We start from the raw sequence: 25920 nt of genomic DNA on the forward strand, positions 1-25920 counted from the left end.
TAGAGTAATGACTAACACAAAGAAAGGCGACTGTGGTTGCTGGAGATCAATCATCTCAGTTCCTGGGCATCGCTGAAGGAGTTCCTCAGGGTAGTGTCCTTGGCCCAACCATCTTCAGCTGCTTCATCAATGGCCTTCCTTCCGTCATAAGGTCAGAAATGGGGGTGTTCACTGATGATTGCACAAATGTTCAGCACCATTCGCGACCCCTCAGATACTGGAGCAGTCCATGTCCAAATGCAGCAAGACCTGGACAATATCCAGGCTTGGACTGACAAGTGGAAAGTAACATTTGCACCACACAAGTGTCAGGCAATGACCATCTCCAACAAGAGAGAATCCAACCATCGCCCCTTGATGTTCAATGGCATTACCATCACTGAATCCCCCACTATCAACATCCTGGGGGTTACCATTGACCAGAAACTGAACTGGGCTAGCCATAGGAATACTGTGGCTACAAGAGCAGGTTAGAGGCTCGGAGTCTTGCGGCAAGTAACTCACCTGCTGATTTCACAAAGCCTGTCCACCATCTACAAGGCACAAGTCAGGGGTGTGATGGAATACTATCTACTTGCTTGATGAGTGCAGCTCCAACACTCAAGAAGCTGGACACCATCCTGGACAAAGCAGCCCGCTTGACTGGCAACAAATAGTCACTCGCTGCACCACCAACACACAGTGGTAGCAGTGTACCATCTACAAGATGCAGTGCAGGAACTCACCAAGGTTCCTTAGACAGCACCTTCCAAACCCATGACCGCTACCACCTGGAAGGACAAGGGTAGCAGATAGGTGGGAACACCACCACCTGGATGTTTCCCTCCAAGCCACACACCATCTTTACTTGGAAATATATCGCTGTTCCTTCACTGTCACTGGATCAAAATCCTGGAACTCCCTCCTTAACAGCACTGCGGGTGTACCTACACCACTTGGACTGCAGCAGTTCAAGACGGCAGCTCACTACCACCTTCTCAAGGGCAATTGAGATGAGCAACAAATGCTGGCCTTGCCGGTTATACCCACATCCCATTGTTAGGGGGGAGTTATCACACACATTAAAAAGGAGAACACAGTAAGAATTTGCTGAACATACTTAAAATCTCCAGGCAGCCATTGATGCTAAACATATTAACAGTTGAGGATAACCAGATGGACATTGCACACAAAGAAGCTTTGGGTTTTTGTGTGATTTACACAGAAGTCAAGAGATGAGCTAATGTCCAGTAACAGGCAGGACAGCCTCTGTCAGGCAGGACAATTCAAGTGGTGCAATGATGCAGTGAAGCTGTGAGAGCTAGACTGGAGATAAAACATGGCATAAAGTCAGATTAAGTATGCTCAATCCTCAGACAAGGGGAGGACAAATGGTTTAGCTTAAATATGGAAAGATGAACAATGGACAAAGAAGGGGCTTTGATGAAACACAAACAGTCTTGAGTTGTAAGAACCAAGGTCTTTGTGTACGTGTTTTAATTCTGATTGGATAATATAATTATGTATACATTCTTTAGAATAATTGGTTAGCAAAATCACATGTTTATGTACTCAATAGGATAGAGTTAGTATGGAACTGGTGTGTCAGTTACCGATTGGATGTACTCAAATGTGTTATGATAAGAAAAAGTACAAAAGTAGTGAAATGTAATCAATCAGGGAGCTGGATCTTCATTCTTAGGAATGATTGCGGCTCCCTTGCATATGCTTGAATAAAACCGGTTAAAAGGAAGCCTGAGTCTCTGTGGTCGTTGCGGATAGGAGAGCGTAACTTCTCCCCTTCACCATGAAAGAATACAGAATTATACAGCACAGAAGAAGGAGGGCATTTGATTTTCGTGTCTTTAGCAGCTCTTCGAAAAAGCTGTCCCACTCCCGTACCCTTTCCCTAAATTCCCCCTTCAGGTACAGAGCCAATTCTATTTTGAAAGTTATTATTGACTCTGCTTCCTCTACACTTTCAGGCAACACATTCCAGGTCACAACCTCGCTGCATTAAAATTATTTATCTCTGGTTCTTTTTGCCAATTACCTTAAATCTATGTCCTCTGATTACCAGCTATCAAAACTCTTCATAATTTTGAACACCTCTATTAAATTTCCCCTTAACCTTCTCGACTCTAAGGAAAATAACCACAGCTTCTCTAATCTCTCCACGTAACTGAAGTCCTGTATCCCAGGTGCCATTTTAGTATATCTCTTCTGCATCCTTTAAAGTATGGCGCCCAGAAGCTAAGGCATAACCAGTGATTTAGACAGCATAACTTCCTCACCTTTGTAATCTATTCCTCTGCTCGTAAAACAAAGGATCCTGTATATTTTTTGTTTGAAACATCTTTCCCATCTTATCCTGCCACATTCAATTTTTGTCTGCATGCCTCCAGGCTGCTCTGTTCTTGTGCCCCCTTTAAAAGTGTATAATTTAGTTTATACTGCCTCTCCTCACACTCCTCTACATTAAATGTCATCAGTCATGTGCCTGCCCATTTCACCAGTCTTTCTATGTCCTCCTGAAGTCCGTTATATCCCCACTGTTCACATTACAGGTGACACGAAATGCAGAATACTTTGAAATAATGCCGTGAAGACCAATCCAAGGAGATTGTGAATTTAGAGAACCCGAGGAAGTCTTGAGGACTGAAGGTTTTTCATAGAAATGTAGAAAATAGGAGTAGGTTATTCGGCCCTTCGAGCCTGCTCCGTCATTCAATATGATCACAGCTGATCCTCTATCTCAACGTCATACTCCTGCTCTCTCCCCATATCCCTTGACACCTTTAGTGTCGAGAAATCTATTCCCTTCCTAAATATATTCAGTGGCTTGGTCTCCATAGCCTTCTGTGGCAGAGAATTCCACAGGTTCATCACCCTCTGGGTGAAGTAGTTTCCCAGGGGACTCCTGCACTGCCTGCCTAGTGCTTTTACTTTATTTGGTGGTCATCTATTCCCCTTCTGCCTGTGCACTCTTTATCTGTGGTGTGATCACTTCATTGTATGTGCTATCCATGAAGGTCGCAAACTTGCGGATACTCCACAGTGACTCCAGCCGCAGCTCAGGCTCCGAAATGCGGAATTTGAGTAGATGCAGCTAGAGACACTTCTTACACTTGGTTGTCCTGGACATTGGGAATGGCCCCAACTTCCCACATCACACAGGAGGATCATTCGACTTGGCCGAGCTGCCCTGCCATGACTGACCCTTAAATTACTCCAGGGCCAGTGCAAAATGAATACCAACTGGATGTTGGAATTAACTGAAGGAATAACAAGGAAAATTTGAGACACCAAGTTATCTTTAGTTTACTTGTTGGACACTAAATTTAAATAGTGTGAGGTGGTAATAAACAAAGCAAATTGTGTAAGAACACACATGAATGATGAACATTAAAACACCAGCTCATCAATCAAGCCTGCACCACACAGTCACTATCCTGCCTCTACCTCCAACCCATCCCACAACCATTTATGCTGTTATCCTGTCAAATCAGTTGCATTTAAATCCCAGAGATCATCTACAATGTTCTAGTAAAGCTGCAGTTGCAGTATAGAAAACATTCTGCTTGGAACAACATAAGGGGTCAGGATCAAGAGGCAGTGCAGAGAACAGAAAAGAGGATGGCTAATAGTATCAGAGGAACCACGAGGAATGAGTCGATGAGGATAGGGCTTTTACGTTTCAAGAGATAACTCAGAGGACAATTTTTTTTCAGATACATAGCATGTAACAGAAATTTAAAAAAATACCATTTTCATATTTGCCAGGGCAGCAGGTTAAGATGATACAGGTTCAACATTACGAAAGGCAAATTTGGGACCGACGATAGATATTTCTTTGCATATAAAATGAACAAAGATATTATGCAACATGGGGCAAAGGCACATTTATGGAGTTAGGTTACGGATCAGCCACGATTGTTCTGAAAAACGGAACAGGCTCAAGGGGCTAAATGGCCTCATTTTGTTCTTATGTTCCTATGATCAATAATTGCAATGAGGTGTGGTGCAGATCAGAAATATGATTATGCGACAGGGTTAGAGTCATACTGCATCTGATACAAATTCCAAGTACCATGAAACTACTTACTTAACCTGTTTTCCTTTTGGCTTCAGTGAATCCAAAGTCAATATCCCTAGTTAAGGATAAGGCTGACCCGAGAGAATGGACCACATCTGCAACCAAGCCTTATCCTGATAGCTAATCACATTAAAGGAACTCAGTTGTGTGTGGTGCTCAAGTCAGCACAGAGTAGAACAAAAGAGAAGTCAAATGCACATCTCCAAACCTACCTGCCAAGGAAAGGTATAAACCATATATTTTTCTAGCATCAGTGTAAATGAGGAGTGGCTCCGAAATCTTACATATACTGAACTGTTGAATACAGGTTCACCAAAAAAGAATAGAAGACGGATTATCTTCTTGACTGTCCAAGGTTATGCTCATTTCAAACTAAATGATGCTTGACAATGTTTCATTGAATCATGGCAGTTCTCACCTTCATGTGGTGGGGTGCATAGTGCAATGCTTGACGTAGACAGTCAATAGCTTTCTTTCCTTGACCTCTAACCCTCCAATACAGTGCAGCCATACTTGAAATCACCCAGGATGTTTGATTCTGTTGAAATACAAATCATAAAAGTGAGCTGACTAAACAATTTGAAAGATTTTTGAATTCAGATAAGATAAATACTCAAAAACCTTCGTTTTCATTTTATAGCTCAAAAATTCAATTTTAGACATTTGTTTCTATAAATAGCTCTCTGAACACTGGAGACATTTGTTTCTATAAATAGCTCTCTGAACACTGATGGATTTGCACTGGTGTGTAGTGCTGTATTCAGACAAAAGCATTATGCTACTGGCCTGTAAAGAAATATGAAAATAAGTATTTGAAGTTATTAAAAAGTACTCTAATCAAGAGAATGAGTGACTGCTGTTCTGTAATGAGCCACAAGGAAGAATGCAAGAATGGCCAAGATGGCTCGCTTTAAGTTCCACATAGCCTCCAACTGGTACAATGCTCTGATCTCCCAGCAAAGATCAGAAATTGCCATGAAAAAACTGTAGATTCTGTATTATTCTGCAACATAATGATGCATTTTGGCAGAAGGGATGAGGAGTGGCAAAACAGGTTTAATGGCACAATTCTAAAATGTGCGCAAGAATGGGGGGACATGGGGATGAAGGTGAAATGATCTTTGAAGGTGGCAGGACGCACAGAGAGTGGTTAGCATAGCATATGGGACCCTGGGCTTCATAAATAGAGGCATTGAGCACAAAAGCAGGGAAGTTATGCTGAACCTTTACAAAACTCTGGCTAGGCCAAAACAAGAGTATTATTTCCAGTTCTGGTCAACACTAAGAAAGATGTGAAGGTCCTTGAGGGGGGTACAGAAGAGATTCACCAGAATGCTTCCAAGAATTGAGGGGATGGTTGGGGTGGAGGGTTGGTTATAAGGTTACGTTGAAAAAGCTGGGATTGTTTTCCTTGGAGCAATGGAAGTTGAGGGGAGATTTGATAGAGGTGTATTGGCTTAGATAAGGTAGAGAAGGAAAAACTGCTCCCATTAGCTGATTGTACAATGACTACAGAACACAGATTTTAGATTTCGATCAAGACATGCAAGGGGAATGTGAGGAAGAATTTATTTTACGCAGTGAGTGGTAACGACCCGGAGCTTGCTGCCCTGGAGAGTGGTGGATGTAGAAACAATGATTTCAAAAGGAAAGGACGGGCACTTGAAGGGAATAAACTTACAGTGCTAATCTCTACCAGGGTTACAGCAGGAAACAGGCACTGACTGGATTGGTTCATAGGGAGCTGACATGGGCTCGATGGACCAAATGACGTTCTTCTGTGCCGTAGATGAACCTGTGACTCTACATACGCTGACATTGAATCATTCTACTGCCTTGTAGCCAACGGTCTGTGTGTCCAATTAAAAGGTATTTGTTTGGCAATAGTGGTGGGGTACTTTGTATCCTAACATGGAACTGTTATAACAGGGTCAAGAGAATACTGGCCTACAAGAGCTGATTTTAAAAAAAATCTTTGTGATAAGCTGAAGGGACACAGTCTGCATTTCCTGTACTTTACCTTTTATTCATAATTGGTGTGGATAGTAAATTGGTTCCACAGTTTACTAGGTACCCAATAGAATACACAGATATATTTGGGTAAATGGTAACTGAAACTTGGATGACATAATTTGACTTAGAACTGCAATTCAAATTAAATCACTTTGAGCAACTTACTTTTTCTAACACTTTGGCTATTCGTGTTCCAACCTGCTCAAAAGACTGGGGTGGATACTTCTCTTTGCCTAGATTTTGTAAAACCTATCAGAAAACAAAGAGAGCCATTAATAAAGTTTAAATTAGTGTAAGGTGTCACTTAATACTCTTCACCTTTTTGGTTTTTTTTTTGCCAATTATCAGTGTCCTCTGGTTATCGATACTCTCGTCAGTATAAACAAGTTTTCTTCATTTATCCTATCAATACCATTCACAGTTTTGAACACCTGTTAATCACCCTTTAACCTTCTCTGCTCTAAGCAGAACATTGCCAGCTAGTCTCTCCACATAACTTAAGTTTTGCAAATTGAGCACCTAATGCCTGATGGGGAGGTAACAAACAAAATGACAACATACAATTCAGTGCTTAAAGTTTAGATGAACTTTCCAAATTTCATGTCAAATAGCTAACAACATTTACTGCTACATAGTTATATGAAAGTGCCTGGTTTACGGTACTTGATCAGAAAACTTTTACATAGGATAGGATTACCTACGACATACAGCACAGAAACAGGCCTTCGGCACTATGTCCATGCCAGTGTTTCTGCTCCACTCGAGTCTCCTCCCATCTTTTCTCATCTAAATCCATCATTCTAACCATCTATTCCCTTCGGCCTCATATGCTTGTTTAGTTTCCCCTTAAGTGCATCTGTACTATTCGCTTCAACCACTCCCTGTGGTAGCGAGTTCCACATTCTTACCACTCTTCGGGTGAAGGCCTTTCTTCATGCATATTTGTTAATCTCATATCGTTGGCCTCTCTCTACCCCTTCCTAAAGTTTCCAAACTACAAGCGTTTCCACACAATACATCTGCAACACGGATTAAACTTAAATTTAGGTTCTACACACCCATGTTTATTGAGATAATCAGTCCAATTTAAAATATAAGAAGTGCACATAGATCAGGAAAGTATAAAACATTGTAAAACTTCTTCTGAAAGCAAACTTTAAACATGCCTGATTATAAGAGTACCCTTACACTGTAGGAACATTTAAGCATTAATGATGTATGGTAACGAAGATAAATGAGAGCTATACCAAAATGACACACGTACATAAGGGAGCATGCAACAATGTGTCACAGGTCAAAAATCTGTACAATGACTATTAAATAATATTCTGATAAAAATATTTTATACTTTGGTCAAACAGTTTTGTCTATGACTAACTACTCCCAGAGTTCTATTTGCTGTTGTGGTGAAACAGTCAAGGCAAAAACGCAGCCCACTACATACCACAGGTTGGACGTCCAAATTCCGGCTGTCCGAAAACCAGAATTGTCCGAAAACCACTCATTTCTGAAAACGTTCCATTTGGCATTTAGTTAACTGTCAGCTTCGCTTACACCACACCAATCTAGTTCCTGCGCTCCAAGGCCGGCCTCATTGAAATCTAGAGAGATATGTGCTGCCCTCTGCAGCTGAGGTGGTAGTATTGTATTTGTTGATGTTCCCCTTAACAACGTGATGATGGGTGCCTGTGCTTGAACACCTCTTCCTCTGGTGTTACGCATCCGATTCGCTCTGGAGATGGCTCGTTCGAAAGGGCGGAGCTTCCCGCGTACCATATTGGTGCGCCATCCCTGAATGAGCAGGGCTTTGCGAATCCCGGCTCTGAACACGACCCCAGGCACCCTTCAGTCATCCGACCATAAAGGCAGGATGGAAGGTCAGATTCACTTCACTGTCAATTGCACATGAAAGCACTCGGCCAGCTGAGAAACTGGAAACCAACTTTCAGCTTATAATTCCGCTGTTCTGCCACCGTGGGGCATTAACAGGTTTCGAGGGGCGACGACAACACTCGAAGCAACTTGACTGGACTTCAGGGAGCCGTTCAGGGGAAGTCTAATTCGATCGTGTAGAATGTGCAAAGCCCGCTGGAAATGATGTCACATTTTGCTGGTAAAAACGGTGTCTTGCCTCGGTGATCGATTTCTCATTGAACTTGGCCAAGGATCGGCTAACCGATTTTATTGTCCAAAATCTGGGAAAATCCGAAATCGGTTAAGGCCTTGGTCCCGGGGGTGCTGGAGTTTGGACTTCCAAACTGTGCAGCATCCCCCTCAGTCAGTCATATAATTGGAACTAACTTGATTGCTTTGTTGCATAGTATATGGCTATAAGATGGCTTGGGATTTTGTATATTAATCACATTGGTTGAGCGACATAGCACTTTTTAAGCATTAAGTTTAACTTAACACATTTAATAAATAAGTTTCGTGACAGAGGTGATTTCTTCCTGCAGTTCGACTTACCTCCTTCAATTGGCTTTCTCCAGTATAATGTATACTGAGTCGGCTTGCCACACCATGCAAATGGTCTAAGGTGTGCATACTGGCAGGAAGGTTGGCATTACAAACAGGTTCTACTGCTGGTTCTTGGAGAGAGGTGGCAAAGTCAATATGTTCTGTAATACTAGAATAAAAATGCAAAATATATCATGATAAACTTCTGAAAACGGAGAATCATTGGAATTTATCTTCAAAAGGTGACTGGGGTGACATGGAGACCCATTTTCTTAATAGTAAATGTGATGAGATTCTGAGAGACGCCTTTGACATATTAATCTTATATCCTTACACTTTTTGAATAGGCTTTTCTTGCTACTGTTTTAATGTTGTGATTTATTGCATTTATATCTTTATCAATGGGTCCTGTTTTGAACAGAGCCAAGTCAGTTTATTTTGTGTGAAGGTAGATGAATATATTTTACAGCACCAGAGATGGCTGTTTAGTCCACTCTGTCTGCCCTGGCTCTCTGAGTTATCCACTTAGTCCCATTTCCTCTGGCATTTTTATGTTACCTGCTTGATTTTTTTCTTTTACAATTAATTATCCTCTTCTCTTTAAAAAGATAATATGGATTCCACATTAACCATTCTTTCTGGTAGGACATTCTATAATAATGAAAAATCAACTAACTTCTCATAGAATTATAGAATAGCACAGCATAGAAGTAAGCCATTCGGCCCATTGAGTCTGTGCTGGCTGTTTTTCGCTCTTCCTCATATCCCTGTAATGTTTTCTCTTTCAAGTGTTCACCTGATTTACTTTGAAAGGTTACTAGTGAATCTGCATCCACCACCCTATCAATCAGAGCATTCCAAATCCTCACCACTTGTTGCCTAAAATAGTTATTTTTCCCCCCCTCATTTCATCTCTGGTTCTTTTTCCAATCACCCTAAATCTGTAAAACCTTTGGTTATTAACACTTCAGCCACTGGAAACAGTTTCTCTTTATCTAAGCCCATCATTATTTTAAACACCTCTATCAAGTCTCCTCTTGGCATTCTCTGCTATAAGGAGAACAATTCCAGCTTCGCCAATCTATGCAGGTAACTGTAGTCCATCAACCAGGGAACCTTCTGTACTTTCTCCAATGCCTTTAAATCCTTCCTAAAGTGCCCAGATTTTGTGTTTCGAATAACTTCCTGGCTTTTGTAGTCTATGCCTCTATTTATAAAGCCCAGGATGCCATAAGCTTTATTAACCACTTTGTTAACCTGCCCTGCCACCTTCAATGATTTGTGTATGAACGCTCCTTCTCTTCTTGCGCCATTTCACATGTTCTGCCCCTCCTCATTCTTCGCCTCACATTTTCTACACTGCACTTTATCTGCCCATCTATATTCTTGAGAAGTATAACACCATCACTATTTACCACACTTCCAAATTTGGGTCATGTGCAAATTTTGAAATTGCGCCCTATACTCCCAAGTCTAAATCATTCAGAAACACCAAAAAAGCAGTGAATCTTGTGCTAACTCTTGGGGAACTCCACTGTATACATCTCTCCAGTCCAAAAAACAGCTATACAGAAACTCTGTTTTCTATCCTATATTCAATTTTGTATCCATGTTCCACCTCTTTTATCCCATGGGCTTCAATTTTGCTGACAAACTTGATTTGTGATGCCTTAACAAATACCCTTTGAAAGTCCATATACATAACAACTGCACTGCCCTTATCCATCTTTGCTGTCACCTCATTGAAAAAACTCAGTTTAAACAATTTTCTAAACGTTTGCTTCCGTTCTTTTGGTGATTAACTTACATTTGTGGCCTTTAGTTACTAATTCACCAGCAGTGAAAACTGTTTTTCCCCAATTGCCTTGATAAAACCCTTCATAATTCTGAACATCTCCATCAGGTTTCTTAACCTCCTCTACTCTAGTGAAAAAACCCTTGTATATCAGGATCTCTTTACACCTAAAGCCTCTTATCCCTGGTGTTATCTTAGGTGAAACTCTTTTGCATCCTCTCTAAGGCCTTAATTTCCTTCTGAAGAGGTTGCTCAAAATAGGACACACTATTCTAACTGCAACCTAACCAATAAGAGAGAACCAATATATGATCTGTGCATCCCAACTGACGTTTCAACACTTCCAATATAAAAGTTATCTAGTTGTGCAATGTGTCATAGATTTAGATTTGCATGGGATTAGAGGGAAGTCGAGGAGGAACCTTTTCATTCAGAGGGTGGTGCGGATCTGGAACTCGGTCTGAAAAGCTGGAGGAGGGAGAAACTCTGATTGCATGTAAAAAGTACTTGGATATGCACATATTGCCCTCTCAGGCAAAATCCAGCCGGAAATGAGGAAAATCGAATAACTTTATTTGAAGTGAAAAAAACGTGGCTTAATAGAAAAAACACTGAAGGTATAAGACAATGAATGAGCTGGATAATTTCCATATTACATCATTCCACATTCATAACTTTAGAAGATGGTCAGGTCAGCATAGAAAAGTACTGAGGGTGCAATACAAATGGAATTGCAAAAATCTCTGATAAAGCAGAAACAAAAACCAGTAGTAAACAAAAAAAAACATTTCCAAATACAAATAACTTGATTAGGGTCTGAATGACAAAGTGGGTTAAGCAAATTTCATATCTGAGCCCAGAGTCTTCAATATCCCTTTACCCCCCAAAAAAATCATTTTTTTTTCCATCACAGGAAAAACTGAGTAGTTTATTATTTTGGGTGCTTGTTATTTATATCTAAATTGTCCACTTCACATTCATTGATTCATACAGTAACTACATGTCTCAAAATAAGATGGGTTTAAAAATGAGAATGACAGTCTGGCAACTGTACAAATATTCTCCTTAACAAATGACGCCTATTCGTATATAGTCAAATAGGTTCAAAAATTCATGAATTCCATGAGTTTTATTTTTGTAACTTCATCAAATCATTTTGGAAACCAGATAATGTTACAGTTTAAACATTTTAACCTTGAACAGCAATTAATAGCATCTGAAATCCTATCCTTAAGATTATAGGTACTTTAAAATTTAGTTAATTTTAAACTCTCCTTTCAAGATGAAATTTGTGATCAGGTCCATTGAAATTCAAGTCTTTTTTAAAAGCATACAGCTCAGGCAGAAACGGATTTGTAATCTGGGTAGACTTTATACAGAATCATAGAATTTTAACAGCACAGAAGGAGGCCACAAGTCCCTTCGTGTCTGCACCGGCTCCACAAATGAGCATTACAACCTAGTGCCGGTGCCCTGTCTTTTCCCCGCACCCCTGCACATTGTTTCTATTCAAATCATCATCTAATGCCCTCTTGAATGCCTCGATTGAACCTGCCTCCACCACACTTCCAGGCAGTGCATTCCAAACCCCAACCACTCGTTGTGTGATAAAGTTTTTTCTCACATCACTTTTGCTTCTTTTGCAAATCACTTGAAATTTGTGCCCTCTTGTTCTTGATCCTTTTATAAGTGGGAACAGCTTCTCCCTATCTACTCTGTCCAGCTCCCTCATGATCTTGAACATCTTTATCAAACCTCCTCTTAGCCTTCTTCTGTCCAAACAGAACAGTCCCAAGCTCTCCAATCTATCCTCATAGCTGAAGTTTCTCATCCCTGGAACAATTCTTGTAAACCTCTTCTGCACTCTCTCCAATGTGTTCACATCCTTCCTTTACTGTGGTGCCCAGAACTGTGCACAATACTCCAGCTGAGGTCTAACAAATGTCTTATATAAATTCACCATAACCTCCTTGCTCTTGCACTCTATGCCCTTATTAATAAAGCCCAGGATGCTATATGCTTTATTAACTGCTCTCTCCACCTGTCCTCCCACCTTCAATGCACACATACACCCAGGTCTTTCTGCTCCTATACTCCCTTCAAAATTTCACCCTTATTTTATACTGTCTGTCCATGTTCTTCCTACCAAAACGCATCACCTCACACTTCTCCACACTGAACTTCATCTGCCACCTATCTGCCCACTCCACCAACTTGTCTATATCTTTTTGAAGTTCTACACTGTCCTCCTCGCAGTTTACAATACTCCCAAGCTTCATATCATCCGTAAAGTTTGAAATTGTCCCCTGCACACCAAGATCTGGTGATGAATTGAAATGCATGCATAACGAGGTAGTCTATGCACATCCAACATTAAAGTAAATTATTTTATTTCAGTATTTAACTAGTAAAATTCCAATGCAGAGGACCAAAACTGCTTGAGGTGTCACTCTGTTATGGGGATCTGTGGACGCAATTTACAGAATCATACTACCCTACCAAAAAGTTACATAACTTTTCACACCAATGTGGCATGTCCATGACTTACCATTGATATCGGCATATTTGTTAGAGGTGTGCAAAATCATGAGGGGGCTGGACAGAGTAGATAGGGAGAAACTGTTCCCATTTATAAAAAGATCGAGAATGAGAGGGCACAGATTTAAAGTGATTTGCAAAAGAAGTGAATGCGATGAGAGGAAAAGCTTTTTCACACAGCAAGTGATTCAGGTCTGGAATGCACTGCCTGGAGGTGCAGTGGAGGCAGGTTCAAGCAAGGCATTCAAGAGGGCATGAGATGATTATTTAAAGAGAAACAATGTGCAGGGTTACGGGGAAAAGGCAGGAGAATGGCACTAGGTCATTATGCTCATTTGGAGAGCTGGTAAAGACACGATGGGCCAAATGGCCTCCTTCTGCACCATAACCATTTTGTGATATGTCGGCCTTTGAAACTTCGAAAAATCCCTCCAAAAACAGGGTCTGACTTACATGCCAAGTATAAAAGTGAAGTGCCGGAGCGGGTGTGGTGGTTGCTATCTTTGTCGTTTGCCGCACACAGTCTGCTCTGGGCGTGTCTTAAACTCCTATTCATCTTTGCAACACAGCCATATTACCTGCCCGATCCATTATGCCCAGTTATAAGGTACCAGTACGTAAAACATTCATTTGTGAGGTGAAAAATTGAGACTGACTGCTAACACGAATTCAGCATGTCATGGGTGAAAAGGGGGTTTGACGTGTATGTCAGGTTTATGCAAAAACATGGTTTTTGGGACCGATAAAATGGGGTTGTCTTTAATGCCAGGTCGATTTATACACCATCACAGGATTATTACAGTACAGAAGGAGGCCATTCAGTCAACCATGTCTGTGTTGGCTCTCTGAATGAGCAATTCACCTAGTGTGGGTGCCACCAGCTTCTCCCCATTACCCTGCACGTTCTTCCTTTTCAGACAGCAACACAATTCCCTCTTGAATGCCTCAATTGAATTGCCTCCACCACACTCGCAGGCAGAGCATTCTAGGCGTTTATCACTCGCTGCGTGAAAAAGTTTTTCCTCACGTCTCCATTGCTTCTTTTGCCAATTATCTTAAATCTGTGCACTCTTGTTCTCGATCCTTCTGCCAATGGGAACAGTTTCTCTCCCTATCTACTCTGTCCAGATCCTTCATGATTTTGGAATACATCTATCAAATCTCCTCAGCAGAAAACAGTTCCAACTTCTCCAATCTATTCGCATAACTGAAGTTCCTCTTGCTTGGAACTATTCTCGTGAACGTGCCGCAATCTATGGTATTTAAGGGTACATAATGCAACATTACAGGTCTGGGTTATCTGTGTCTGAGAAAAGAAAGGAATATGGCTTACTCTATATTTTTGGCTGAAACTGCTAGCCAAGTGCTTGCAACAGTTGTAAGCTCCACTCTTCGGATTTTCAGACATTCGTCAGGGCTGGGCCATCCAAGACTGATATAATCTCTCTTCTTTCCTGAAGGATATAGAAATTAAGCCAACTAAACCACAGCAGGACATCTTATAAATTTTCTGGCTCCTTGTAAATGTACCATTCTTAAATTTTAGTATACCTGCACAATTCAAGGTATTAGCACGTGCTTACAATTTTCTAATAAACAAACAAGAGATAGGACGATAAAATACTACTTTCCAAATTTTATGGCTAATCTGTTTCCTACAACTGAATTGAGTTTCAGCATTGCTTCATTGAGCTGCTAGATGGAGCACTCTGCAATAGTGTAGCTTTTAATCTCAGGGACCGAACTTCTAGGATATAAGCTCCTCTTGTGACTAGTCCCAAAGTGCCATGGGCACAGACTTGCAAGCAATTTTGCAAAGATAAGGTCCCCAAACTATGCGTTAGCAAAAATGTGAAAGTTTATATCAAAGGCAACGCTGATACTATTATTTTCACTAATTCTGTGAAACAATGAAGATTTACTCATAAAAATTAGTTTGGAGAAAGCAATAACTGAAACCCGCCACATTAGCGTTCCCAACAGCAAATGTAGAAGCAGCAGTATGGATTTCAGAGAGTTTTGATCATGCAATTTAACAGATGTACAAAGCTTCGTGAGGACGATTGAATTGCACATCCATCACAAAAAATAAACTGGCTTTCAAATGTTATGGCAATATACTAATCTTTTCATTTAGGTGATGAGGAGAAATTCTTTCACTCGAAGGTTATGAATTTTTGGAATTTTCTACCCCAGAAGGTTCTAGATGCTCCATCACTGAATCTATTTAAGGCTGAGAGAGACAGATTTTTGGTCTCTCGGGGATCAAGGGGTATGGGGAGCAGGCAAGAAAATGGGGTTGTAGCCAAAGGTCAGCGCCAATCGCATTGAATGGTGAGCAGGATCGACGGGCCACATGGTCTAATCCTGCTCTTATCTCTTATGTTTTCACAATCCTACAATCAGTGGCCACTATTTTACTCTGCAGAATAATTTTCAAATCTCCATTCTGATTACACCCACGTGAATAACACTGATCTAAAGGAAAAAAAGGCTGAAGCATGCACAAAACAAATGATGAACCAATTCCACACATACATTTTGTAACCATTTACCTTGTGGTCCTGGAGAGGGTACTTTAGGCCCAGTTATTTCAAACGCAGACCGATAATGATCATCATCTTCCTCATTTACTAGATAATTGTCACTTTTCTCACCGCTTCGACCATCGTAGTCCTGGTTCTCTGCACTGTCTGTTTTTGACTTCTTTATACGTTTAACTTGAACAGTGATCTTTTTCAATAAAAGATGAAGAGTTGGAAGATTTAAAAACATAAGCAACAAGCATATTTATCTTAATTGCAAAGCAATCTTTGCCAGAGCAGCAAAAGCAGTCTTTGTCAGAATTAATATGTATCTTGCATATGACTGCACTTTCTATCCACAAATGTTACTTGCTGTGAAAAATGCACATAAACACTTCTCAGCCATGGCTTTTTTTGCCTTTCAACTGTAACCTCAAGTTCAAAATAAAGTTTTCAACAAAAATCAAAAATTCAAATATTACATATTCCACAATGACATGACTAAATTTATGCAATTAAATGCCTTTCAATAGCTTCATTAAAGTTTTTACTTCAAGGTCTTACCCTACCTCTATAGCCTGGGCTGTGACGGGAATTTATACCTCAACAACTGAATAGAATTCGAACCACATACAGTAACACAGTTCGCAATTTTCCAGCTTTCAGTTTATCAACTAATGCATAATGACATGCCCATAAGAAATAGGAGCAGAAGTAGACCATTCAGTTCGCCAAGCGATGCGATCATAGCTGATGTTCAGCTTCAACTACACTCACCCACCCCTCCCCATATCCCTCGATTCCGAGGCATTAAAAGTCTGTCTATCTCAGCTTTAAATATCTTCAATGATGGAGCATTCATAACCCACTGGGGTAGAGAGTTCCAAAGATTCACAACCCTTTGCAACCTCTCAGTGTCTACCGTCAAACCCCTTCAGAATCTTGCATGTTCCAACAGGCCATAAGGCCGTGAGATCCTAAGACGTAGAGTCTGCTCAGCCATTCAATGAGATCATGACTGATCTGATAATCCTCAACTTAACTTTCCTGCCTTTTCCCCATAGCCCTTGATTGACTTACTGATTAAAAATCTGTCTATCTCAGCCTTGAATATACTTAACAACCCAGCCTCTACAGCCCCCTGCGGTAAAGAATTCCACAGATTCACTACCCTCAGAGAAGAAATTCCTCATCTCTGTCTTAAATGAATTTAAATGAACCCTTTACTCTGAGATTATGCCCTGTGGTCCTAGAGTCCCCCACAAGGAGAAACAACCTCTCAGTATCTACCCTGTCAAGTCCCCTAAGAATTTTATATGTTTCAATAAGGTCACCTCTCATTCTTCTAAACTCCAATGTGTACGGGCCCAACCTACTCAACCTCTCCTCATAAGAAAATCCCTCCATACCCGGTATCAACCCAGCGAACCTTCTCTGGACTGCCTCCAATGCCAGTATATCTTTCCTTAGATAAGGGGATCAAAACTGTTCACCGTATTCTAGGTGTGGTCTAACTAGTGCCTTGTATAGTTTTAGCAAGACTTCCCTATTTTTATACGCCATTCTCATTGAAATAAAGGCCAACTTTCCATTTACCTTCCCCGTTACCTGAACTTGTATGCACAAGGACCCCCAAACCCCTCTGTGCTGCAACTTTCTTCAGTCTTTCTCCATTTAAATAATATTCAGCTCCTCTATTCTTCCTGCCAAAATGGATAACCTCACGTTTTCTCACAGTATATTCCATCTGCCAAGTTTTAGCCCACTCACTTAACTTGTCTATATCCCTCTGTACTCTGTGTCACCCTCACCACTTGCCTTCCCACCTATTTTTGTGTCATCCGCAAACTTGGCGATAGCACATTTACTTTTCTCATCCAAGTCATGAATATATATAGTAAATAATTGTGGCCGCAGCACTGATGCCTATGGCACTCCACTAGTTACAGGTTGCCATCCTGAAAATGACCTCTTATCCCAACTCTCTGTCTTCTATTAGTTAGGCAATCCTCTATCCATGCTAATAGACTACCCCCAACATCATGGGCTCTTATCTTATTAAGTAGCTTTATGTCCAGTACCTTATTGAACACCTTTTGGAAATCCAAATATATTACATCTACTGGTTCCCCTTTATCTATCCTGCTTGTTACCTCCTCAAAGAATTCTAATACATTTGTCAGGCATGATTTCCCCATCATGATGCCATGCTGATTCTGCTTGATTATATTATGCATTTCTAAATGCTCTGTTATTACATCTTTTATAATAGGCTCTAACATTTTCCCAATGACGGATGTTAAGCTAACTGGGCTATAGTTACCTGTTTTTTGTCTCCCTCCCTTTTTAAATAAAGATGTTACATTGGCAGTTTTCCAATCCTCTGGACTTTTTCAGAATCAAAGGGTTCTTGGAAGAGTACTACCAGTGCATTCATTATCTCTGTGGCTACTTCCTTTAATATCCTAGGATGCAACCCATCAGGTCCAGGGAACTTATTGACCTATAGCCCCATTAGTTTCCCTAGTACTTTTCCTCTAGTGATAGTTATTGCATTTATTCCCCCTCCCCCACACACACACTTTTCCCCTTGATTATTTAGTATTTATGGAATGCTACTAGTGTCTTCTACTGTGAAGACTGATGTAAAGTATTTATTCAACTCCTCTGCCATTTCCTGGTTCCCCATTATTATTTCCTCAGCCCCATTCTCTAAAGGGCCTATGTTCACTTTAGCATCTCTCTTCCTTTTTATATATTTAAAGAAGCTCTTACTTTCCACTTTTATATTACTTGCTCATTTACCCTCAAAGCTTATTTTCTCCCTCATTATTATTTTTGGTAATCTTTTGTTGGTTTTTAAAACTTTCCCAATCCTCTGGCTTACCACTAATCTTTGCCGCATTGTATGTTTTTTTCTTTCAACTTGATACTATCCTTAACTTCCTTGGTTAACCATGGTTGGTTTATCCACTTCCTAGAATCCTTTGTCCTCACTGGGATATATCGTTGTTGTGAGCTATTTTCTTAAACGCCTGCTATTGCACAAACTACTTTCCCAGTCCACTCCAGCCAACTCTGCCCATATTCCTTTGTAATTACCCCTATTTAAGTTTAGCACAGTTGTTTCCAACCCAAGTTTCTCACTCTCAAACTGAATGTTAAATTCTACCATGTCATGGTCACTGTTTCCTAAGGGCTCTTTTACTCTGAGATCATTTATTAAACCTGCCTCTTTACACATTACCAGATCCAAAATAGCCTGATCTCTGGTTGGATCCACAACATATTGTTCTAGGAAACTGTCCTGAGTATACTCTATGAATTCTTGCTTGTGGCTACCTCTGCCAATTTGATTTTCCCAATCTACATGAAGATTAAAGTCACCCATGATTAATGTACTGCCTTTTTTTACATGCCCTCATTATCTCCTGATTTATTCTCTGTCCTACAGTATAGCTACTGTTAGGGGGCCTATAGAATACTCCCACCAGTGTCTTCCTCCCCTTGTTATTTCTTACCTCCGCCCATATGGATTCTACATCTTCCGATCCAAGATAATTTCTTGCTTTCACCCTTATTCCATCTCGTACTAACAAAGCTACCCCACCACCTTTTCCTTCCTGCCTGCCCTTTCGAAAAGTCAAATGCCCCCGAATATTTAGTTCCCAGCTTTGATCTCCCTGTAACTACATCTCTGTAATGGCTATAAGATCATACTCATTAACTTCTATTTGTGCTGTTAATTCATTCACTTTGTTCTGAATACCCAGTGCATTTAAGTAAAGGAGCCATTAATTTTGCCTTTTTACCATTTTTTCCCCCTTTTACCCTATTTGCTGCTTTTTAAAAAATGTTTGTACAGTCTGTCCCTTCCTGTCACATGCTGGGTATCATTACCTAAATAGCTGCCCTGCAATGCTGCCATATCCCTTTACTTTGTAAGCCTACGTATCCCCCTCTCCAGAACCCTCCCCCGATCTATTTATTCAGCCTCTCAGTAATTTATATTTAAAATCTGTGGGGGGGGTGTCTCAGTGGCTCTGCGATTGCATCTCATGGAATGTTCTAGGCTTGATTCTCCGCCACTTGATCTCATCAGCACAAAAGGTCTCAGTGTCCCAATCTGAGGAAGGTTTTGGGGAGGGACAAAAAAACTAGCTACTGCCGGAATCTTGTCCTAAGCTTAACTCAATACTGATGTTTCAAGTTTAGTTAGTCATCTCCAAAGTTTGAGGAAGGAATCAGCTGGTTTTGAACAAACATGGACAACGGGATTTATTCACTTATATGTATGACAGTCAGCTGTTTTCAAATCTAACTGACAATTCTTCAAATTCAGGAATTCTTGGTAAATGTTTCAAGGATATTTAAGGAGCTGTAAGCTTTAAAATTGGAGGTATCTGTTTGAAACTTCCGATAGATGTAATTCATTTCTGCTGTGATCAGAAATACAAGAAATTATTCATCTATGTATAATGTGGGAAAACGTGAAATTGTCCATTTTGGCAGGAAAAATAAAAAAGCATATTATCTAAATGGTGAGAGATTGCAGAGCTCTGAGATACAGAGGGATATGGGTGTCCTATTGCATGAATCGCGAAAGATTAGCATGCCAGATACAGGCAAGTAATTAGGAAAGGTAATAGAATGTTATCCTTAATTGCGAAAGGAATTGAATACAAAAGTAGGGAGAACTCAGCAGGTCTGACAGCATCTGCAGAGTTTCAAGTCCGAATGATTCTTCATCAGGACTCTGATGAAGTTCTGATGAAGAGTCATTTGGACTCGAAACGTTAACTGTATTCCTCTCTGCAGATGCTGTCAGACCTGCTGAGTTTTTCCAGGTATTTTTGTTTTTGTTCTAGATTTCCAGCATCCGCAGTATTTTGCTTTTACAAAAGTAGGGAGGTTATGTTTCAGTTATATAGGGCATTGATGAGACCTAATCTGGATACTGTATGCAGTATTGGTCTCCTTATTTAAGGAAGGATGTAAATGCATTGGAAGCAGTTCAGAGAAGGTTTACTAGATTAATACCAGGTATGGGCGGGTTGTCTTATGAGGAAAAGTTAGACAGGCTAGGCTTGTACCTGCTCGAGTTGAGAAGAGTAAGAGGCGACTTGATTGAAACATATAAAATCCTGAGGGGTCTTGACTGGTGGATGTGGAGAGGATGTTTCCTCTTGTGGGAGAATCTAGAACTAGGAGTCACTGTTTAAAAATAAGGGGTTACTCATTTAAGACAGATGAGAGACTTTTTTTCTCCGAGGATCGTGAGTCTTTGGAACTCTTTCCCTCAGAAGGTAGTGGAAGCAGATTCTCTGAATATTTTTTGAAGTACAGGCAGATAGATTCTGTATAAGCAAGGGAATGGAAGGTTATTGGCAGTGGGTGGGAGGTTACAATCAGATCAGCCATGATCTTATTGAATGGCAGAGCAGGCTCGAGGGGCCAAGAGGCCTACTCCTGCTACTAATTTGTTTGTTTGTATGTATGCATGTATTTGAAAATAGCTCAATTTAAATAGCAACCCTTTATTTTCTTCAAGGATCTGGATAGTATGAATTTCAAAAAGAAAGACTTTCATTTATCTAGCGCATTCCATGACTTCAGGATACCCCAAAGTGCTTTGCAGTCAATGAAGTACTTTTAAAGTGTAGTCACAAAACCAGGAGGTGAAGCAGGATTCTGGACAGAGGTACAAAACTCCTGCAAAAACTAGTGACCAATGGACTGTATACATCTATAAATATATATCAATAATCAATGGATCAGTCTATAGATGACAAAATATCACATGGATATGGAAAATATGACCATGTGACATCAACAGGCCTTCTCTGTCTATCCTACTAAACACATTAGCTGCACAAACAGCATAATGACAAAAAGAAAAATCCCTTCATTATTGAACCAACACTTACCCATTCAGCGTCATCATCGTCATCATCCTCGCAATCTCCGAAACAAGATCCAGGCACTCCGTCCTGGATACCTTTCTTCAAAACCCGAATACCCTGTAGATCCACTCGATGTCCTTTAACCTCAAATGCACCTTCGAATGCTCCCAGAAGGTCTTTCTCTGAGGGCCAAGTATTTTCAAAAACTTCTGCTGCGGCAGATGGATTTTCATCAGGCTCCAAATTTTTGGGAATTTCCCTTTCATCAGTGCTGTTACTTTCTGCCACAATTACAGCTATAAGCAAACAGTGAGCATAGATTAGCAATAGAAAAGGAGCACAGAAAAGAGAGATAATGGTTGCTGCAGGATGCAAAAAAAGCAGCTGCATACCTTGAAAAGCTCATGAACTACATGATCTTGTATTGCCTGGAACTGAGACAACAGAACATATTTACTATTATATTGTAGATATTAAGCTGACTTAGATATCAAAGTATTAGCAGTCTCTGTTCTGGTAGATACACGAAAATGTGTTAATGCCTTGTCCAGCCACAGATGGATTATCATAGTATTGTCTATCCAGGTGTGCATGAATTTGGTTTGTATTAGCAGTGATATTGCTGCAACATAAGACTAACTATGTTCGATTCTAAATGACTGCCCTGTTATGTGGACGATTTCCATAGTCCATTTTACTGATTTGTTCACTTGTACTAAGGCTGCGTTCTTCGATTTGGAGGAATGCAGCTATTACAACTTTCAGTGGTGGGAAAGGCAGGGAACTTGTACGATCTTTTATGATATTGTTTTCTTGAGCTCATCGGAAATACCTCACTTCCAAGCTGTGCAAAACTGTATCCCAGAAACAGAAGGCTTAAGTGGGATTCAAGGGAGATTTCTGAGATTAACTTTTTCCAGAGGTTTTGCTACACCACACAGACTGCAAATGTTCACAAAGACGGCTCACCATCACCTTCTCAAGGGCAACTGTCCACTAAAAGCAGGACAAATCCAACCCAGCCAATTACCATGCCATCAGTCTACTCTCGATCATCAGCAATGTGATGGTAAGTGTCATCAAGTGACAATCAGCAATAACCTGTTCACTGACATTCTGTTTCGGTTTTGCCAGAGCCACTCAGCTCCTGACATCATTACAGCCTTGTCCAACCCTGGACAAAAGAGCTGAACTCAAGAGAGGAGGTGAGAGTGACTGCCCTTGACATCAAGAGAGCATTTGACTGGGTGTGGCATCAAGGAGCCCTAACAAAACTGAAGCGAATGGGGATCTGTGAAAAACTGTTCACTGGTTGGAGTCATACCTAGTGCAAAAGAGGATGGCTGTCGCTGCTGGAAGTCAATCATCTCAGTCCCGGGACATCAGTGCAGGAGCTCCTCAGGGTAGTTGTCCTAGGCCCAACCATCTTCAGCTGTTTCATCAATGACCTTCCATCCATCAAAAAGTCAGAAGTGGGGATGCTCACTGATAATTGCTCAATGTTTAACACCATTCGCAACTCCTCAGTTACTGAAGCAGTCCATGTCTATATGGAGCAAGATCTGGATAATGTTCAGACTTGGGCTGTTAAGTGGCAAGTAACATTTGTGCCACACAAGTGCCAGGCAATGACCATCTCCAAAAAGATAGAATCTAACAATATCCCCTTTAAATTCAATGGCATTACCATTGCTGAATCTTCCACTATCAGCATCCTGGTGGTTACCATTGACCAGAAACTAAATTGGACCAGCCATTTAAACACTGTGGCTACAAGAGCAGGTAAGAGGTTGGGAATTCTGTGGAGTGTAACTCATCTCCTGACTCCCCAGAGCCTGTCCACCATGGTTCAGGTCAGGAGTGTGATGGAATATTCTCCACTTGCCTGGATGAGTGCAGCTCCAACAACACAAGTAGCTAGACACCATCCAGGACAAAGCAGCCTGCCTGACTGGCACCCCATCCACCACCTTCAACATTCACTCCCTGCACCACCTACACACTGGTGCAGTGTGTACCAGCTACAAGATGTACTGCAGGAACTCACCGAGGCTCCTTCGACAGCACCTTCCAAACCCATAACCTTTACCAACTAGAAGGACAAGGGAACACCACCACCTGCAAGTTTCCTCCAAGTCACACAGCATCCTGACTTGGAACTATAATCATTGTTCCTTCACTGTCGCTAGGTCAAAATCCTGGAACTTCCTTCCTAACAGCACTGTGGAGGTTCCTACAACACGGACTGCAGTTCACCACTACCTTCTCAAGGGCAATTAGGGCAGGGCAATAAATGCTGGCCAGTCCAATGACATCCAAATCCCATAAGCAAATTTTTAAAAAGTCAAATGCTGCCATGATATCAAGCACAGCCACACTCTCGTTTCATCTCGAGAATCCAGTTCTTTTATCCATGTTTGGACCCAAGGCTGTTCTGAGGTCTGGAGATGAGTGCCCCTCTGGAACCCAAACTGAGCAGTGAGCAGGATATTCCTCTGTAAGAGTTACATGACAGCACTGTCGATGACATCTTCCATCACATTGCTGAGGATTGAGATTAATGGGATGATAATTGGCTGGATTGGATTTTCCCTGCTTTTTGTGGACAGGACATAAAATGATAAAATTTTCCACTTTGCCAGGAAGATGTCAATTTTGTACAAGAACAGCATGTACAGAGGTGCGGCTCATTCTGGAGCACAAGGCTTCAGCACTACAGCCCAGATTGTGTCAGGGCCCATATGTATCAAGTGTGCTTAATTGTTTCTTGATAGCATATGGATTGAATCAAACTGGCTTAAGTCTGGCATCTTTGACGGTCGGGACCTCAGGAAAAGGCTGAGATGGATCAACCACTCTGCATTTCTGGCTGAAGGTAGCTGCAAACGCCTTGTCTTTCCCGTGCACTGAGCACCATCATCATTATATTCATGAATCCTCCTCCTCCTGTTAGCTGTTTAATTCTCCACCACCATTCATGACTGGATGTGGCAGGACTGCAGAAGTTTGATCTGATCCATTGGTTGTGGAATCGCTCAACTCTGATAACAGCATGCTGCTTCCACTGTTTAGCATGCACACGTGTTGTAGCTTCACCAGACTGGCATCTCATGTCTAGGTATGCCTGGTGTTGCTTCATCAATGACCTTCCCTCATTACAAGGTAAGAAGCGGAGATGTTCGCTGATGATTGCACAGTGTTCAGTTTCAATTACAACTTAGATGAAGCAGTCCAGGTCTGCATGCTGCTTTGGTGGATAAGTGGCAACTAACATTTCTGCCCCAGAAGTGGCACAAGAGAGTGTCTAAGCACCTTCCCTTGACATTCAACAACATTACCCTCACTGCAAACCCTACCATCAACATTCTAGTGGTTACAATTGATTAGAAACTTAAATGGAGCAACCACATGAATACTATGACTGCAAGAGCAGGTTTGAGGGTCTCCTGACTCTCGAAGTCTTTCCACCATCAACAAGGCAGAAGTGAGAAGTGTAATGAAATATTATCGATTTTCCTATCTGGGTTCAGCTTCAACAACCCTCGAGAAGCTCAACACCATCCAAGACAAGTAGCCTGCTTATTTGGCACCCCACGTACCACATTAAACATTCACTCCTTCCACCATTGGTGCACCTAGGCTGCAGTGCATTGCAGCAACTCACCAAGACTTCTTTGACAGCACTTTCAAAACCTTCGACTACCACTGCCCGTCAAGGCAGCAGGCACATGGGAAAACCGTGATCTGCAAGTTCCCCTGCAAATTGCACACCATCCTGACTTGGAAATATATCGCCATCCCTTCATTGTTGCTGGGTCAAAATTCTGAAACAAGAGTGTGGATGTACCTACACCACAAGACAGCAGTGGTTCAAGAATGTGGCAATTAGAAATGGCAATGAGTGTTTGCACTGCCCACACTCCATGAATGAATAATTAAAATAAAACCTAGCCCAAATTCTAGTTTCTCACTTGTATTCATACCTGATAGACTGGAGAGGAACAACACACTGATCTTCTATTGGGAAATAGAATGCTCAGGTGTATTGACTCAGTGAGTCAGTGAATACATTGAGTCAGTGAGACCATCTTGAAGACTTTAGGGCATCCAGTCATATTTAGAAACTTGGCCAAGATAGCTTGGATCCTATTTCCTGTAGGAACTTATTTTAGGTTTGTCTAACCCTCAGGGAACTGTACTGAGATACACAAACTTGCAAAGCACGCCAGGTTTAAGTTCAACTGTGTCTTCTTTCATTTTCATTGAAAAGAGGAGCCACAAGCACCTTTTGGTATCTTCATCCTTGCTGGTGCAAACCAAACTGTTACCAAGATTTGTGCATCTATGCTCTCACAATCCATACCTTAATCTAGAACGATACATGCAATTACTTGGCAAATATTTTTAAAGCCAGGGATGAATTTAACTTATTTATCAGCTGCTGAATATGAAAGCTGTTTTAATATTTAACTTACCCCCTGCCCTGAAATTCATTAAAATTTGTTGACAGTAGGGAACATGCTAGAAATACATTTGGCAAAGTCCTCCACATAAAGAAGTATGCCATCTGCAAATTTGTTCCTTGTGGCACCAATCAATATAATGAGAACTTTA

The 25920-nt window shown here is 41.0% G+C and overlaps 1 protein-coding gene across 3 annotated transcripts in view; it reads right to left on the minus strand.

The window, feature by feature from the left end:
• ttc17 (tetratricopeptide repeat domain 17) overlaps positions 1 to 25920 on the minus strand; it is a 114144-nt gene that overhangs the window by 6889 nt on the left and 81335 nt on the right. For all 3 annotated transcript variants that reach the window (XM_078549564.1, XM_078549563.1, XM_078549562.1), the window contains exons 18-23: positions 21331 to 21602; positions 15434 to 15611; positions 14212 to 14332; positions 8555 to 8714; positions 6254 to 6337; positions 4494 to 4613 (exon numbers count right to left, since the gene is read on the minus strand). In XM_078549564.1, coding sequence (XP_078405690.1) covers positions 4494 to 4613; positions 6254 to 6337; positions 8555 to 8714; positions 14212 to 14332; positions 15434 to 15611; positions 21331 to 21602 — 935 coding nt within the window. The remainder of the gene's footprint in view (positions 1 to 4493; positions 4614 to 6253; positions 6338 to 8554; positions 8715 to 14211; positions 14333 to 15433; positions 15612 to 21330; positions 21603 to 25920) is intronic.

This window comes from Cetorhinus maximus, chromosome 9 (genome assembly GCF_964194155.1).
Source record: "Cetorhinus maximus chromosome 9, sCetMax3.hap1.1, whole genome shotgun sequence".
Taxonomy (NCBI): domain Eukaryota; kingdom Metazoa; phylum Chordata; class Chondrichthyes; order Lamniformes; family Cetorhinidae; genus Cetorhinus; species Cetorhinus maximus.